We start from the raw sequence: 16,260 nt of genomic DNA, 5'->3' as shown, positions 1-16,260 counted from the left end.
TCCTATGACTATAGGATCATAGCTGAGGATGTGAGGCCCTGGATGTCATCTCAAGTCTTTTACAGAAAGTGTTTTTCACTTGTTTTACACATACTTGTCAATTTTGCTGCTTCAGGTCCTGATCTTCTCCTGGGATGGCACAGTGTCCCTGATGAACACTGACACATCACAGACTGTTTACAGCTTCTGCACTCCACCTTCTCATGCTGTAGCACCTGCCTGGCAGCCAGTGTTCACAGTGGATTGTGTGAACAGCTGCTTGCTGCTCCGAGGTGGGTGACACATTGGGGTGGTCATTGGTGCACCATCACTGGGTGCCTTCAGCTGTGCACTGATCCTTGATAGTTCTTGTTGGATGTGTCCTGATGCAGTGGCTCACTGTTCTTGTCTCTGTCTAGGAGATGAGCACCAGCAGGCAGATGAATTTTTCCAGAACAAAGCCACTCACAGCACCATCTTCCTTTTTGACTTCAACTCCTACCCACTGAAGGAGGCTTTCCCAAAGAAGCCAGACTTGCCTCTCAAACCCGTGCAGGAACGGCAGTGGATTGAGAGATGTAACATAGTTTTACGTGACAGGTTTCGCTTTCTGCCCGAGAGGTAAGTGCACCTGCACTATTGTAAATTGTGGTGCAAGGTCTCACCCTGGAGCTTCTGGGCTGTTCTGTGTGCTGTGAGAGATTTGTGCCTAAGTGAGGCTGGTGTTCAGGCAGCTGGATACCTGGCAGCCACCCAGAACCCCTCCTCCTCTCCCTTCTGTCCTTCCTAGAGCAGCTTCAGCTGTAAGTCAGGATGCAAGTTCGAATGTGTTTTTGTGCAGGCTTGCCAGGGAGAATGATCCTCACGTGTTTGTGCCTTCCTTTAGCTCCCACAGCCAGGCAGAGCTGGGATCTCTGTGTGTCCCTCTTGACCCTCGAATTCCCGGGTCCATGTGATGTTTAAGTAGGTTTGTGCTGGAGGTTCCTTGGCTGGAGAAGGTCCCGGGCAGCCTCGGGGATGTGGCATTGTGTCGCTGCCGTCATTAGATGGCACTGTGACATCTCTTTTTGGGGTCCTTTGCCTGGAATTCTGTTGGAAACCTGGCGCTAGATCCGTGTCAGTATTTTGTATCTTCTTTTCACTATGCTTTAATTTTCCAATTTGAAATAGATGGGTTCAGATGTGACCTTATAGCACATATTTATTACCTGGTAGCCTTCCCTAATTCCTTGTCTCCAGGGTGAATCCTGTGGAGTTGTCTGGCTAGTTAAAGGCAGAAAAATTCCATCCTGTGCTACCAGCCAGCAGTTCTGTCCCTTCTCAAAATATTGGAGAGGAGACTCTTGGCTGCCTTATACCAGAAAACTGGGGAGTCACCACCTCAAGGGGTACCCTGCTCCCTGGGAACTGAGAGCTGAAGCCAGAGTAGTGCAAATACAACTGCAGTGAGACTTGTGTCTACAGAGGTTAGAGACACAAGAAATTCAGAGGTCCTTGCTGTCAGGAACAGTGAGCTTGAGTATTGATTGGCATGAGGGAATCACTGAGATTTTTGGACGCAGGAAGTAGAACTGTTTAATTGGTAGTGAGCCCCAGGGGCCCTTAGGGTGTTGTCTGAGCACCAGGGGAATGTCAGGGATTGTTTTTGTTTTAACCACTCTTTCCCCACCATTTTAGGCAGCAGGTACTGCTGGAAATGGAGAATCAGGAATACTGGGATTGTCTGCAGGCAAAGGCAGCTGCCATGGACAATGAGAGAGAGAAAGTGAAGGGAGAGAAGAAGCAATAGCCAGCCTTGCATCCTGAGGGTCAGGCTCCTGATCCAGCAATGACATTTTGATAGACACTCTATTGCAATCATCTCTCTCCCAGAGATCTGGAGCATCAGAGTAACCTGGTATGTTACAATAACAGGGTGGACCTTAATAAAGCCTTTCCTCCATTAAAAGTCTCTTGCTCTTCATAGAATTGGCATTTTGTCAGACTCTGATTTTGCTGGAGCTCACCAGTGGGTTTCATTTTCTGTTCCTACCCAGATGAGCAGCCACCAGCATCTTTGTGCTAAGCCAGAAACCTTGTCCTTTCAAAGGAGGCAGCAAACTGGCTGTGGAGGTCTCTTCCCACACTGCAGAATGTGACAGGCCCAATATAGGATGTTCTGCAGTTGTCTCTCGACTTCAAAGAAGGCAGTTTTGGGATAACACTGCTTAGGAGCTGCAGCTTGGAAAGCCCATGAGAAAGCTTCTGTCTTTTTACAGCTGATCAGGCTTCTGTGAATGACTGCCTCACCCACAAAGAATCTGACAAATCTCCCAGGAACAACTCCAATCTCTGTGCACAGGGAACATTTTATCTCACCCCAGGTCTCCCTGCAGTGCCTCTCACAAAGGTTCAGGAGAGCATCAATGGAGGGTGCCAGGGATTCAGCACAGACTGTGTTGTGTAGATGCTCCCATGCCAAGGTCCCATTTCAGTTTTTCATAGCAAGTTGTCTTGTTTTGGGCTGAGTTTTGATGAGAGGTTTCAGCTCATCCCCTGGAAATGAAGTCAGCCAATCTTTTGGGGAGGTAGGAAAAGGAGAAGCATTCAATTTGTTTCACAGTTTCAGATGCCTGGCTTTGCTCTGGAGAAGGACAAGCTATTTGAATTGAACCTTCCTATTTGCTACCTTTGTGAAGGCTCTGAGGCCTGTAGTAAAAGCTTTTGTGCTGTCATTTTCCATCTGCCACAGATTACAGCTTCACAGCTCATCTGATTGTTACGGATATTGGGACTGGGCTGTGTGAGCTCTTGCCATCTGCCTCAGTGTGAGCCAGGGGGGTGATCCCAAACCACCCCCAATGCCTGTTCAAACCAAGCCACCTGGGTCAGCACTAAAGTGAACAAGGAGCAATCCTTGATCCTTCCTTCTGTTCTTGCTGTGGTGGCCATAGAGCTTAATTATTTTGTTTCTATGGTACTTTCAGAAACAATAGACCTTCTGCCATAGCCAGGCAAAGGGGATTTCTCAGGCCATTCCTATTCCATGCTGCAGAAAGCCAGCACAACAAATACGTGGCCCCTTGAACAGCACTGAGTCTAGTTCTTGAGATTTGTGCAAATATAAAGGGCCTGGGGATCGGTGCCATTAATCCTACCCCATCTGCTTTTCATCCAGAAGAGGAGCAGGGCTTGCCTGGCATCAGAAGAGGCAGGACAGGATCTGCTGAACAGTTAGATGTACTGGGCATCCACCAGTTTGTGTGTATTGCTCTCAAGATGTACTTGTTTGTTTGCAGTTAGAATTTGCTCTAGGATTCTAATCATGTGCTTGGCCAAGATAACCAGGAGCTGGCAGGCTCCACAGAGAAAGGAAAACAACAAGCAGCTGCAGGAGGCTGATGAAGAGCCTTTGTTTTAACTCATGATTTCAGCAGGGGACCATTTGTTTCCTGTTCCTTCGAGGGATACAGAAAAATTGGCATGATCAGTGTGTTGACATGTGTATTAGTGATGGAGCTCTGTGCTGAGCTCCACAGCATGTTCTGGAGACAAGCACAGGCACCTGACTGCTTGTTCAAAGACAATGCCCTTGGCAGCCACGCTTTCATTCCTGGTCACTCTGTGAGCCCTAGACAGCTGTAGGTCTGTTCCAATTTCAGCTGTTCTGCTGCTGGAAACTGCAGAAAGGCCTTGAGTAGTATCAAATATATGTATCTCACCATCAAAAGATGAAATTGTGAATTCTGGCTGGGTCAGCTCCTTGCTCAGTGCCAAGTTCAGTGAACTAGGAGGTGCTCACGGTATAATAGGAGCAATTTGGCTCTGTATTTTAAAAAAGTAAAGACAGTTAAAAGATCAGTTGATGGCTAGAGGAGGCTGTAAGGGAGGAAGAGGAGCTCAGATCCACAGAGAGGCGCTCGAGCAGCATCGTTCCAGCAGAGACCGGTCCCTGCCCAGCCGGGCGGAGATGGTTTTTCTGCGCGAGAAGGGAGACGAGCCTGTCGTTTAATCTCGCTAAATTATCTGCTGCTCTCTGCAAGAAGCCAAATGTCATCTTACTTCTTTGCATACTTGCTTGTGCTGTGAAGGCAGGGGAAATCAGAGGCTGATCTGACCTGATTCTCCTGCTCCTGGGGCCAGAAAAGTTTGGGCTGTTTGGGTAAGCCACGTCTGTGTCTGCTGGAAGGAATGTGGTCTCGGGGGAGCTGAATTGCTGTGTGCTCTGGGATCTGCCCTCCCTGTTGCCTGTGTTGCCAATTTTAATGCAACAATCCACATACCCTGCAGTGTCTCACCACATAAACCTGAAGCCATTCTGAGGAAGAAGATTCAAAGACCTCTGTGTCCCTGCAAGACACTGTGGGGTATGCAGTGGTGCCTGGGGCAGGACAGTCCCAGCACGTGCTTGCTTGGCTTGCTCTGGAAGTAGCAAGGGAAGGTCAAGCTGCCTAATTCCCTGCTGTTCTAATTTGTGTCTAGATATAGGTAGACTATGTACTGCATCCCATTCCTAATTTCTGAAATAGCTCTCATTGTCCAAACTAGTGTTGCCTCATTGCCTCTAATGCCAGTTCCCTGTACCAGGGTGAAGTCTCTCATCATCCTCCGAGTCCAGCCGATCACTGTTGGATTGTGCTGTTCAGCCAAGCCATGCAGATCAGCTCTTTTAATCTTTCCTAATGCATTGTGCCAGGCATCTCAGTCTAGTTTAATTCAGGGCTTCTGCAAATCCTTCCAGTTTGTCCCTGTTCCTATTCCAGTTTGATGGTGTATAGTGCTGATCTGTCTAGGACCTTGTACAATATTCACATGTGGTCCCACGTGGGGAGCCATGTTCTTCTGGCCTTGATGCCAGATTTTGCAAGAGCAGGACAATTGGCTGGGATGAGAAATGAGCCACGTTTTCAAGGCCAAGCTACAGGATGAGGTTGGCTGAGCTTAGCTGAGGGTGCTCGAGAGATAAGAGCTTTGCACAACGACGAGGGTGATGCTGTGTTTTGGCTCTTGGCCCATGGATTTACAGGCACTCTGCAGCTCAAGACAGGCAGTGCTTGTGCTCTGAGGAACTCACACCCTGCACAAGCCAAGTGCTGGGCCAGGGGTGTGGAGGAGCAGACTGGTTGTGCCGTAGGGGAGGGCTTGTCCTCAAAGGAGCCGGGACTTCATGTGGCATCCTCTGTGCAGGGCCCTGTGCTGGCTCGGCCCCAGGAATTCCATGGTTTAAAGAGAAGGGGAAGGAGAATGACTCATGTCACTGCAGGGCTGCAGATCAGACAGGAGGGAAATGTACAGTGCCTGAGTAGTGAATCGGCTGTGCTGCCAAGTTTGAAACACTTCCACTGCCTCGAGCTCGTCAGACTAAACAGCTCGTTTTGTTAGAAGCTTCAGGTCAGCCCGCTCGGGCAAACAGCAGCACGTGAAGGGCTGGACTGTCAGAGGGAGAGGGAATAAATTTGTGTTGTTGAGAGGGTGTTCATAGGAAAAGGAGATGTGTAGGGGGGAAACAACAAGTCCTGCACTGAGCAATGAGGAATATATATACTAATTAGGCAAGGAAGGGGAACCTGCTAGGTTGCAATCCTGACCTAACAACCAATTATAGGATAATATAGCACAGTAATACAGGGTAAACACTAAATGAAGGATGCTTCTGAATTAATTTCTTTTTGAAACACAGCCATCATTTAAAAACATCCGGCATCCTAATTTTTAAACTGCCCATTGCTGATGCCAGCACAGCCTGTGGTCAGTTGTCACAGTTGTTAAACTACCTGTGCTGTTTAAACTTGCACCCTGTTTCTGATCTGAATAGCTGACGCTCCAGCCTCCAGCTTGCTGGGTCTCTGGGAGATGGAAGAGCCCACCAGGAAAAGGTGTGGGATTCGTGGAGGGACTTAGGAGCCAGGTGTGTGTGTATAAAGCAGCTACAGGGGGACTAAACAGGCTCCAGTGTCCATGGGGGACCTTAGCAGTGGGTTCAGGTTACAAGTGAGGGGAAATTTGCACTGGCTGTGGAGGCAGCATAAGTGTAGATTTCTGGGGAGTCATGGAACATCCATCAGTGAAAGGGATTCTCCTGGCCAGGAAGATTCAGCAGGACAGAAGGCACTCTTGAATTCTTTCTAGCCCAGATTCTCTGTGATTCTCAGTCTCTTGAAATGAATGGACTGTGTTCCTGAAGTGTTTCCCATGCATTCTGCATTTGGGTCCTTTCTCTCTTTGAAGGCTATAACATACAGGAGGAAATGAGAAAAGCATTTCACACAATTCCTGGGACAGTGCAGAGAGGCAGCAAGAGCAGGGCTACAAAGCAGGAAAAATATTTGCAATTGTCCAAATGGGAATGGAATGTTCAGTTCCATCACTAGCAGCTTTTGCTCTTTATGGATCTCCCCCGTGACAGAGTCCTGGCAGAGACTGGGGCAGTGATGGTGGATGAGACAGGACTGAACAGATCTGCCAGGTTGTACTTCCCTCCTGGTTCAATAACTGGTATCCTTCATGCTTCCCAGTGAGCAGGCAGTGCCTATTATGGTTTTGTCATTTTTTCTCCTGGTCCTGTCTCTGAGGAAGTTCATATTTTAGCAGTTCATTTTCTGAAGATTATTTCAGCTAAGAGCATTGCCAGAATGTCCCTTGGCACTGGCCAATGTTTGCAAAGGCTGAATTGTGTTGATCAGCATTGCAGACAAGCCCCCTTCCAGCAGATTAAATCAGAGTCAGTGCTGCTGGGTGGAGTAACAAGGGCTAAGGCAGGTATGAGTGATAAAAGGAGGAAGCTGTGAGTTATTTTGGCTTTGCTATGATCACTTTAATCAGTAGTTTTCAGGAACAAGTTGTATTTTTCTTCAGTGCACATTACCAGTTGTAAATCATCATTCCTCAGGGATCAGAGAGGCTGAAGTTATTTACTTGTTGGAACCAGAATGAACAGAAAGAGAGTTACACATTTCCTTTACAAAATGAATCTGAATCAGAAACCTTCCTCTGTATATTCTCCACTTCTTGAGGCAAAACCTGAAATCCAGATCTGGATTTTACACTTGCATCTCGCTATGATCACACTAATCCTAATCTTCCAGACTGGGGAAGAAACTGTAAAGACTAACTGCCATTTAGGCTACCTGTTCTGCTTTTGTACTTCCATTTAGCCAGCCTTAACAGCAGTTTTTCTTTCTGAACGCACAAAGACAGTCTCATTACAGCACAATTATTTTGTGGAAAGACATGCATCTTGTTGCCTCATACCAGAGCTTCTGGAGGAAAAATACTAATGCAGCCTGCAGTTTAATTATCATTGTGGTGACAGTTGTTTTCCCATTTAATTTTGACTTTTCTTTCATTCTCTGGGAACAGAGTGATGGCTGGAGCCCCTCTCCCTCTTTCAAAGATGCCATGGTGCAGCTAGGAAATATTTAGCAAGGCACTGGGGCAACACAACAGACACATAAAAGGCACGTAATGAAATACAATGAATTGTTGGTGAAAAGATCAGCCAATTAATGCTTTCAGCTGTTGCAGCACAAAACCCCCCACATTCCCTCCCTCAAAAGTAGATCAAGTGCTGTTATGAATTCCTAAAGCCTCTTTAGAGAATTTCAATGCATCCTCCAGCTCTGAGCTGTGGACTCACGTAGCATTCCAGCAATAATGTTTTCCCAAGGATGAACTGTTCCTGAGCAGGATGGCCACTGAAGTGCATTTCATATGTAAGGGATTTTAAGTTAGCATGAGCTTATGGTTCTATATGTAAGGTTTGTATCATCTATCAGAAAGCTAAACATTTCCCCAAGAAGTTTGTAAAGAACCCTGTGAGTTTCAAATTTTGAATCCAACTCCAGTGTTTTTTCACTTGTCTTTATTATCTAATTACACACACAGGGTGAAAAAGGAATAAGAACTGTAAGGAAGAAGTTTGTTTTTTTTTTATTATTTTTCTCAAAGGAGAAATGCTGCTGCATTTTGTTTCATTAGTTTTAAAAAAATGACAATCCTTTTCACTGAAATGGTCTTTTGAGTAAAACTTGTTTCGGTGTTTTCATGCACATCCTCAGCACTGTAGGAAAGAAGAGATGTGCTTTGTAAAAGAAGTTAATGATTTTGGATGCCTTTACCTCACATACTCAACTAGAGTTTCCTCAAATGGACTGTTTTCACTGTCCCCCAAAGGCCTCCTTCAAATCAAATCAGAATGTCTTGAGATTTTCAGATGAACGTAAGATATCTCTCTAGAAAATGCACTGAAGATTTGGCTGTCATGCATGTGAAGAAACAATTAAATTTTTCACTGCCCCTTAAAATAGCACTGGGCTGAAGCTGCAAGGGCCATTTCAATGGACACCTGAGTCTGTGACATGAACTGCCCTGGGTCAAATTCACTCCTTGTGTGCCTTCCTTGAATGTGCTGACTTCAGTGGATTTACACCATGGGAAAAAATAATTTCCTATGTATATCAACAGGAGGGAATTTCAGTTAATTGCAGCCATGCTGAGGGTTGGCAGGTGAGCAGAAGGCAGGTGCCTCTATGCATCCCTCAGGCATTGCACCAGGGTGCATTTGCAGAGCCATTTGGTTTCACTGCTTCAGAGCAAGGGGGGGACAATCTGCCATGCTCTGCACCCCCAGCCCAGCTCCTGGCCTCCCCCCAAACCCCCTGTGCTGCAGTGCCATGGCCCCCCCAGCTCTGAACAGCAGCCCAGCTGTGATTCTGCTTGCCAGCCTGCCCAAACATCGACTTCTCTGGCAGAGCCCTGCCTTTGCTGCATCCCCTGGGGCAGAGCCCAGGGCCTGGGACCAGGAGAGCTGAATGGGGCTGGAATTGGGAACACATCTGCAGTCACTGGGCCACAGCCCTCCCTGCTGCAGCTCTGTGCTGGTGGAAGTGGCTGTGTGAATGAGACTGGCAGAGCAATGCAGCCGGTGCCCAGGCAGGGCAGGAGCCTGGAAATGGCCTCCCACTGGCAGCACGTACTGAGATAGTACTGGGGGGTGAACTAATTCTACAGGAAATTCAGGGGCCTTCTGGGAAGGATGCTGATGAGGGCAGGGAGCTGCAGGGTGTCTCTTTTTCAGGAGCAAATGCATTTTATGCAATCATTTTAGACCCCCTCTTGGCTTCAGTGCCCTCCCCACAACAGTGAGGCTGATTATTTGTGCTAATGTCCTCATCTCTGGTGAACAATATTGCTGCTATATTTAATATGAGAGAGGGTTATTACAGTATTATCTAGAATGAGCCATAACTATTATAGGTTGCTCTGTGTTTCAAAGCTAGTTTTAATTAAAGCTGCCAATAACTTTGGAGGTGTTTGACTTCTGGAGTTGAGACAAAGGAAGAAGATGCTCAGGTGGTTTCATTTGGTTGTGAATGAATTATTAAAAGGGTGGAATCAAGTTCACTGGCAGTTGAGCCCTGCACTTTCTGTGATGTCTGTGAGAGTCCATAGAGCCTGACTGGCCTTCCCAACATGTGTATATATTTGGGAGCAGGGTACCATTTCCTACAGGCCCATGGAAGGAGATGTTATCCTCCCTCACACCACTAAACTTGATTTTATTATGAAATAAACCATCAAGTGGGACTTCATGTTGCCTGGGATGCCATTTGAACAAACTCCCTGCTAGCCAGAAATAAAGAACTGGGTCCTCAGAAGATGCTTGATTTGAAATAAATTCAGAGATTTTTCCAGCTCCCTCCCAAGCTTCAGCAAGTCTGGACATGGCATCTGCTCCATCAGCAGGTGTGATGGAACACGAGGTCATGTCTCCCTTTACCTGCAGCAAGTAGAAAAGCACCTCACAAGTGTGCTATTAAAAGACTGAAATGAACATGCAATTATAGAGATCAGAGAAGCCTTCTGCAGGAAAGTGCTAATTACTCCAATCAGAGATTCCTGTGTCTCTCTTTACCTGTGCACATCAGAGTTCAAGATTTGATAGTCACAGCAAACTTAGAAAATCCATTTATATCCACACCTGATGGCTGGTGTAAGTGACATAATCGATCTGCTTTGCTTAGACCTCTGTCCATGTACTACACAACATCAATATGCAGACACAGAAGAGCTGAGCTCGGGGCTGAATTCGGGCAGTTTGCAGCTGGATTCCTTCTATGGTTTGGAACAATTCCCCCTTAACATGTGCCTCCACTACCCTCTCACCCTGTGGGACTGTGGGTGATGAATTACAGGGCACATTCCTAGGAGGGGAAGGGAAAAGGATCTGGGATTTTGTGCACTTTAATGGAATTTTGTGAGGAGAGGACTGCTTCAACCCTAAAATCAAAAAGAAATAATGAAGAACTGAATAACCTTTCCCTCCCACTTCCTCTGCCTGTGTTTTTTCTCCTCAATATCACATAGTATGTGCTAAATTTCCTTCTCTCATGGAAATCACTGGGAAATTTCCCCACCTGAAGTACTGATGGGTGCCCTTTCATGTACTAATACTGTAATCACTACCTCCAGGATGAAAATAATCTCAGGTTTACCCTTACAAGAGTTTTACACTTGGGTTTACAGCCTGTCCCTTTTCTTGAAGTGCAGAGACAATACTCCATTACCTGGTTTGAACAATCTGGAATCCTACCAAGTCATTCATCCCACTGCTGAAATAATATAATTAGAGGCCTTTGTAAGAAACTGTATAAACTTTGGCTTTATTTTCATATCTAATCAGTACACATTGAATCAGAATTAGCACCGTAATATGAAGAAAAAGACAGCATATTTGTCTGGGAAAATGCAGGCAGGCAATGATGGTAGGTGTGAGTGATATTCTTTCTTAGCTGTGCCATGAAACCATTTTTTCTGAGCCTGAAACTTCAGTCTCGATTTCCTTAATAGCCAATTCTTTCATTTTGTTCTTGTTCAGCCTTAAAAGTTATTTACAAGGTACTTCTAAAAGCATGTGATTTAGGCTGCTCTAATGCTTCGTTTGTTTTTGTCTCATCAAATTGCCTGCTGACCTGCAAGTAGTGGCCAAATCAGACTGAAATTAAAAAGGTGGTGGAATATGCCCCAGTCTCTCCTCAATCAATACCAGCCTAAATTACTGCAAACCTGGAGCCATGGTGCATGTAATACATCATTTTGTAACCCCATAAATTGCTTTTAGCCAGTCTCTTCTGATTTCTCTGTAATGGCCTTTCAGCTGAGATCAAGTGTAGCATCAGTTCTGCATCAGCTGTGCACCCTGCCCTGGGACTGGCTCACACTGGCACGGGGATGAGCTCAGCCAAATGGTGAGAAGCCCTCAGTGTTGGTCATTTGGAAGCTGCTCTGAGATGCCTCCCCTCTGAGACTCACATTCAGAGAGCCCAAACCTGCCTGCCACAGACTGTGAAGTCCTGCCCAGGGCTGGGTTCTTATCTCATCCTTTTTCCAAGAAAGTGAGGAAGAGAGGTGGAGAGATGATACTGGAATTTGTTATTTAACCCCTGGATTACATGGCCCTACAGCACAACCCATTGCCATGACTAAAGCCCTTGCCTTTAGCCCTTCTGACCAAATGGAGCAGTTTCAAATCCCAGTGGGGACCTCCAAAAGCCATGGCCCTGCAGAGCTGTTGCCATGGCCTCAGCAGCCCCAGCTGTGGGGAAGCACCCTGGGCAGTGCCTGTCCTGCCTGAGGATCATCCCTTTGCCTGCACAGAGCCATGTGTGTCTGGAAGAGCAGGTGTTCAGCCTCCCCTCCTCCTGAGAGACCTTCTGCTGAGGTGGAAGATCCTCACCATCTGCCAGCACTGCTGGCCTGGCCACACCACTCCCTTCCCAGCAGGATGTGCCTGTGTCACAAATCCCACTGCAAAAGGGGCCCTGCCCTGCCTGCAGACCTGCCACCTCTGCAGATGAGCTGAGAGCGTGGGGGGCTCTGAGACAGCAGCCTGAGCCCTTCCACTGGCCCTTCCCAGAGGCTGTGTCCACAGAGTAATTTTCAAATAACTTTACAGAGAGAAGAGTTCAGCCCAACCCAACCAGAAGCAGAATCACCACTGCATCTCTTCAAACAGGACTCTTGCTTTTGATGCTTTTCCCATCCTCAGCCCCATTTCTCTGGTTGCTCACACAGTGATCCCAGTTTCAGGGGAGGAGACACCTCATTTCTCATGAGCTGTGTTGTAGAGAGACATCTGCTCCAGGTGCAGCCCCTGCACCCACCCTGCCCCCTCCCTGGGACACCCACGAGTTCCCACTCATTTTGATTAGGATCAGACCTAGAGGGATTGTTTTGTCTGACCAAAATATGAAGATGGTTAACTAAACACTCTATATGGACTTTAGAGTTATGCCCTATCTAACACTCTATATGGACTTTAGAGTTATACCCTAAAGCAGTACAGGGTTTGAAAAATATAAAAGCTAAAATCCTAAGGCATCAACTTCTGGGGTGACCTGCTGGGGACTTGCAGGTTCCTTGTTTCAGCAAATAGACTATAAAGAAATTGGACAGATTTTACAGAACTCCACTGAAAAGAAATATTTTTACAGGAAAACTTTAAGAAGAAAAGGTTTAACTTTTGGCAAAGCAAAAAACGTGTCTGTGTGTGTCTACTGAACTGCCGAATATGCTTGGCACTGAGAGCAGTTCCTCTTCTCTTGGCTCTTCTGTTCCACTTTTCCCTGGCAATTGTCTTAAAGAGTTATTAGGAACTCTTGGAAGAGCTGTGGAAGATGCTGTAATTAAAGTACAGCCTTGGTCTGTGGTGGTGCTATGTGCAAGTGAAGTGATTCCCTGGGCTGGGAGAGATTCTATGAACTGAATTACTCATAGCATGCCTGAAATTTGTTGACTTGATCTGTGCAACTTTCAACACTCTGAAATGTCAATGTAGGCTGCAAAGAGCTGAAAACACTTTCAGATGTTCAGAAATGGTCAGAGATCAGCTTTCCCTATCAGAAGTATCAAACACCCCCTCCTTCTACCAAAACAAAATCTTTTTATAAACATCTTAATAGGAGCAACATGACTGCTATTGGAGGGCAGAAATGCAAATGTCCTATTTCAAGCTGGCATTTAAAAATCAAATTAAAATTTCCATTTTGGTTTGTTTTCAGTTTTCCCAAGAGGCACATCATCATTTTCCCACTGGAACAGCAGCCTTCCTTTCAAATGATTTTTACTTTGGAAAAAACTAAATTTTCTCTTGAGACAGTAGTTACAGGGTCAGTCTCAAAGAAAACAAAACACTTCTGTGATTGGGAGAAAATGCCATGTTCCCCTCTGTGGTCCAATGCCCCCCTTGCTGCATAAGCCATGTGTACATAAAGAAAGACACAAAGGGCAGTGCTGTGTTGGCTAAAGATTCATGCAAGCTGTGGCAGAGCAAGCCATGAGTAACTGGCCTTTATTTTTCTAGGAACTTAAAACCAGATGCAACCCAAATCAAGTCAGGGTGGGATTTCCCAGCTCTGGCTGCTGAGGAAGAGAGCAGTGTAAACACTTAGAGGTTTGCTGTGCTTCTGCTGCCTTTCATCAGGAGTTGATGGCGGCTTCAAGGTGACATGGAGAGGCCATTCTTGTGGCCTTTTTCTCTTGATGGACTTCAAGTGGATCAAAAGCTGCCCAGAAGTCACTGCACTTTACAAGCAGCACAGTCCTGGATGCAGGGATGTTGCTGGTGGCTTTGGGGGAGGGTGCTACTTGTCACTGTTAGTCATTGCAGGGAGTCTGAAAGTTCCTCAGATCTCCTGCAACTGAATAAAATAATTCCATCTACAAAATTAATTCATTTTCCTTTTTCTCTGAATTTCAGGAGGCACATGCTATAAGGTGGGTAAGACCTAATGCTTTTTTACATACCTTTATTTGAGACTGCAGAATTTAAAACTTTCTGTTAATAAAAGTAAAGAGGCCTCTTAATTAATAGAGCTTGTAATAGCCACAGTGGCATACAGAGCAAAATTTGACAAGAGAAATTACTTCTGCAGAAACATTATAGTGAACCTGTGTGCAGATCACAGTACTGATAGACATAATGTACTGCATCTGGTTTCAATTTGCAGCTTTGACCTTTCACCCAAAATGAATTTTAATAGGCAATTGACTTAAATAATTCGTCTGTGTTCAAATCAATAGTGGAACGTGATGGTTAAGCAGTTGAAATAATTGAGGTGTGTGAGGGGGGCTTTTAAAGGGTTCCAGGCTGATCAGCAGGCTGGTGTTTGTGGAGCTCGGAGCTCAGGCTGTGGCTGTGCCATCGCCGTGTGCGGCCGTGACTTCAGCAAAACTGCTGTGGCACCTCCCGCGGCCCTCCCAGGCCCACGCCGCTCCCTCCTCCTGCTCAGGAACTCATGGAGCTGAGCAGGCTGCTGTGCTCCCTGCATGGCCATGGCAGACACAATCCAGGTGCACATCCACGCTGGGCTCTCCACATCCCACCCGCTGCCCTGAGCTGCCGCGCGCCGCGTTCCGAGGCTCGGGTGCCTGGTGGTCTGAGTGAGCTCATCTTCTGCACGTGCAAAGAAAGAACAGGTTTCGCAGAGAATCCTGTCTGCAGTGGTCCACAGGAAGGTTCCCCGTGGCTGTGCAGCACAGCTGTTGTTCTGGATTTCATTCATGAGCTGTGGGTAAGAGCAGCGGATGTCGCATTGCACCCAGCAGCAAGTGCTCGCAGGTGTGTGGTGCTGGGGACCTCTTCTTGCTTCTGAAGCTAATGCAAAGAATTTAATCCTGCATACGAAAAACAGGGGCTGAAAAGTGAAGGGCAGGACAACACACCGTAGTCTGAGGTCCCATTCTCACAGGTTTTGGCTGCAAACCTGCCCTGCTGGCCACTGCACTGGGTGACAACACCGAGCCCTGCCCTTCCTGCCACCCCAAGCCTGGCTGCAGTGAGAGAGGACAATTGTGCCAGTGATTTATGAGGCAAAGGGGAGTCCAGAGGTATTTTTTCACTGCTGAAGAGCAGAGCAAGACTCTGATGCTTTTATTATATCTGTACAAACATTATTTTTTTAGTGCAAAATGCATTCTTTGCTGCTGATTTGACCCCTTACACTTTTACAATTCTTCTGCATAGAAAAGGTTTTCTTTATCTATAAAGAGAAAAAAAAAAAACCCAAACCTCCAAACTTTTCCATTTATGTCATCCCTTTCCTCTAGGTTGACCTCTCTTCTGTCCCCTGTGAAGGAATTAAAATATTTTGTCACAAAATTCACACATTTCCTCCCAGGCCAATCCAGGAGAGTGGGGTAAAAGCTTTCAGGTGGGGAAAATGAGGGTTTTTTGTGCATTGAATCCAGAGCACCTGAAAAATCATTACAGGCCATGAGTATAAAAGAGCATGGCTGTGGGAAATGGAGCTGCTTGGGGGCCTGGATGGTAAGTTGAGGTGATTTCTGCTCTGGTTTTTCTTGGGCTTGGAAAAGCTGCTTTTATTTGAGGCTCAATTGCTGATTGAGGGGTGCTGAGGAGCAGCAGAGGGCTTCTATTCAGGCAGAGCAAGTGAGCAAGCACATTCCCTTGAGTAGGATGAGCTTCTCTGGTCCCTCAGGGAGCAAGGTTTGGTAGAGGGGGTAGTTCAAGCAGCTTTCAGCAGAGCTGCTTCACTTGGTACTGGGGGAGTCAAATGTTGACCTGAGTTTGAAGTGAGTGTCCAGGGAAGATTTTTATGGTGTAAAGTGCAGTTCTGACCCTAGTAAGTGGCAAGCACATTCTGGATCCTGGCACTATTTCCCTTCTGCTTTACATTTATATCAGGAAGAGGAGGCAGAGCTGGTTAACCTGCTTGACTCAGGTTGAGGGATAGAAGGGCAAGGGCTGTGGCTTTTGCATTTATAACAAACTTTACCTTTTGTGTGTTTTACCTGTCTGGTTCTTTTTGGCAACAGAGAGCTGGAACATATGCATACATGTTTCAGCTTATAAAAAAATAGCAAACCTCAAAATCTAGGGGCTTTACTGTTGCCTAAGGACTTGTGATAACGCTGCCTGGTACCTCAAGTTGGGTGAGTGGCCTTGCAATGCTTTTTGTCTATGATCTGGTGAGGCTGTGCCTGGTGGGGACTGCCCAGGGAGAAGCTGGGCACCACAGGCTGTGCACGATGCTGGTGTGACCCAGGGCAGCACAGAGAAATCCCAAATCTCCAGGGAAAAGCTGAGTGTGCCAGGGTGGGTGATCCATGCCAGGAGGCATCTTGCTCCCAGCACACCAGCCTCAATCAAGGAGACTTGTGCTGCAAATTCTGAAGCTAAATTTATGGGTTCATTTGCAAGGAGTTGCCTCTTTTTTTAGCCCAGATCAGTTCCTCAGTCTGCTTTTGCTGTGCCAGCTGCATGTACAGCTGTAGTTGGGTGAT

The 16,260-nt window shown here is 46.5% G+C and overlaps 1 protein-coding gene across 6 annotated transcripts in view; it reads left to right on the top strand.

The window, feature by feature from the left end:
* The window catches only part of WDR93 (WD repeat domain 93), a 68,909-nt gene that overhangs the window by 8,783 nt on the left and 43,866 nt on the right, over window positions 1-16,260 (top strand). For 5 of the 6 annotated variants that reach the window (XM_085588866.1, XM_085588862.1, XM_085588864.1 and 2 more), the window contains 3 exons: window positions 116-272; window positions 399-600; window positions 1,657-15,042. In XM_085588866.1, coding sequence (XP_085444992.1) covers window positions 116-272; window positions 399-600; window positions 1,657-1,768 — 471 coding nt within the window. In that variant the 3' untranslated portion in view covers window positions 1,769-15,042. Of the gene's footprint in view, window positions 1-115; window positions 273-398; window positions 601-1,656; window positions 15,043-16,260 lie in introns of those variants that run through there. The other variant, XM_085588865.1, reaches the window with a different exon arrangement.

Source organism: Lonchura striata, chromosome 10 (assembly GCF_050655825.1).
Source record: "Lonchura striata isolate lonStrDom1 chromosome 10, ASM5065582v1, whole genome shotgun sequence".
NCBI classification, from domain to species: Eukaryota; Metazoa; Chordata; class Aves; order Passeriformes; family Estrildidae; genus Lonchura; species Lonchura striata.
Note: the sequence above shows the minus strand (reverse complement) of the source record. Positions and strands in the feature narration are given on the sequence as shown.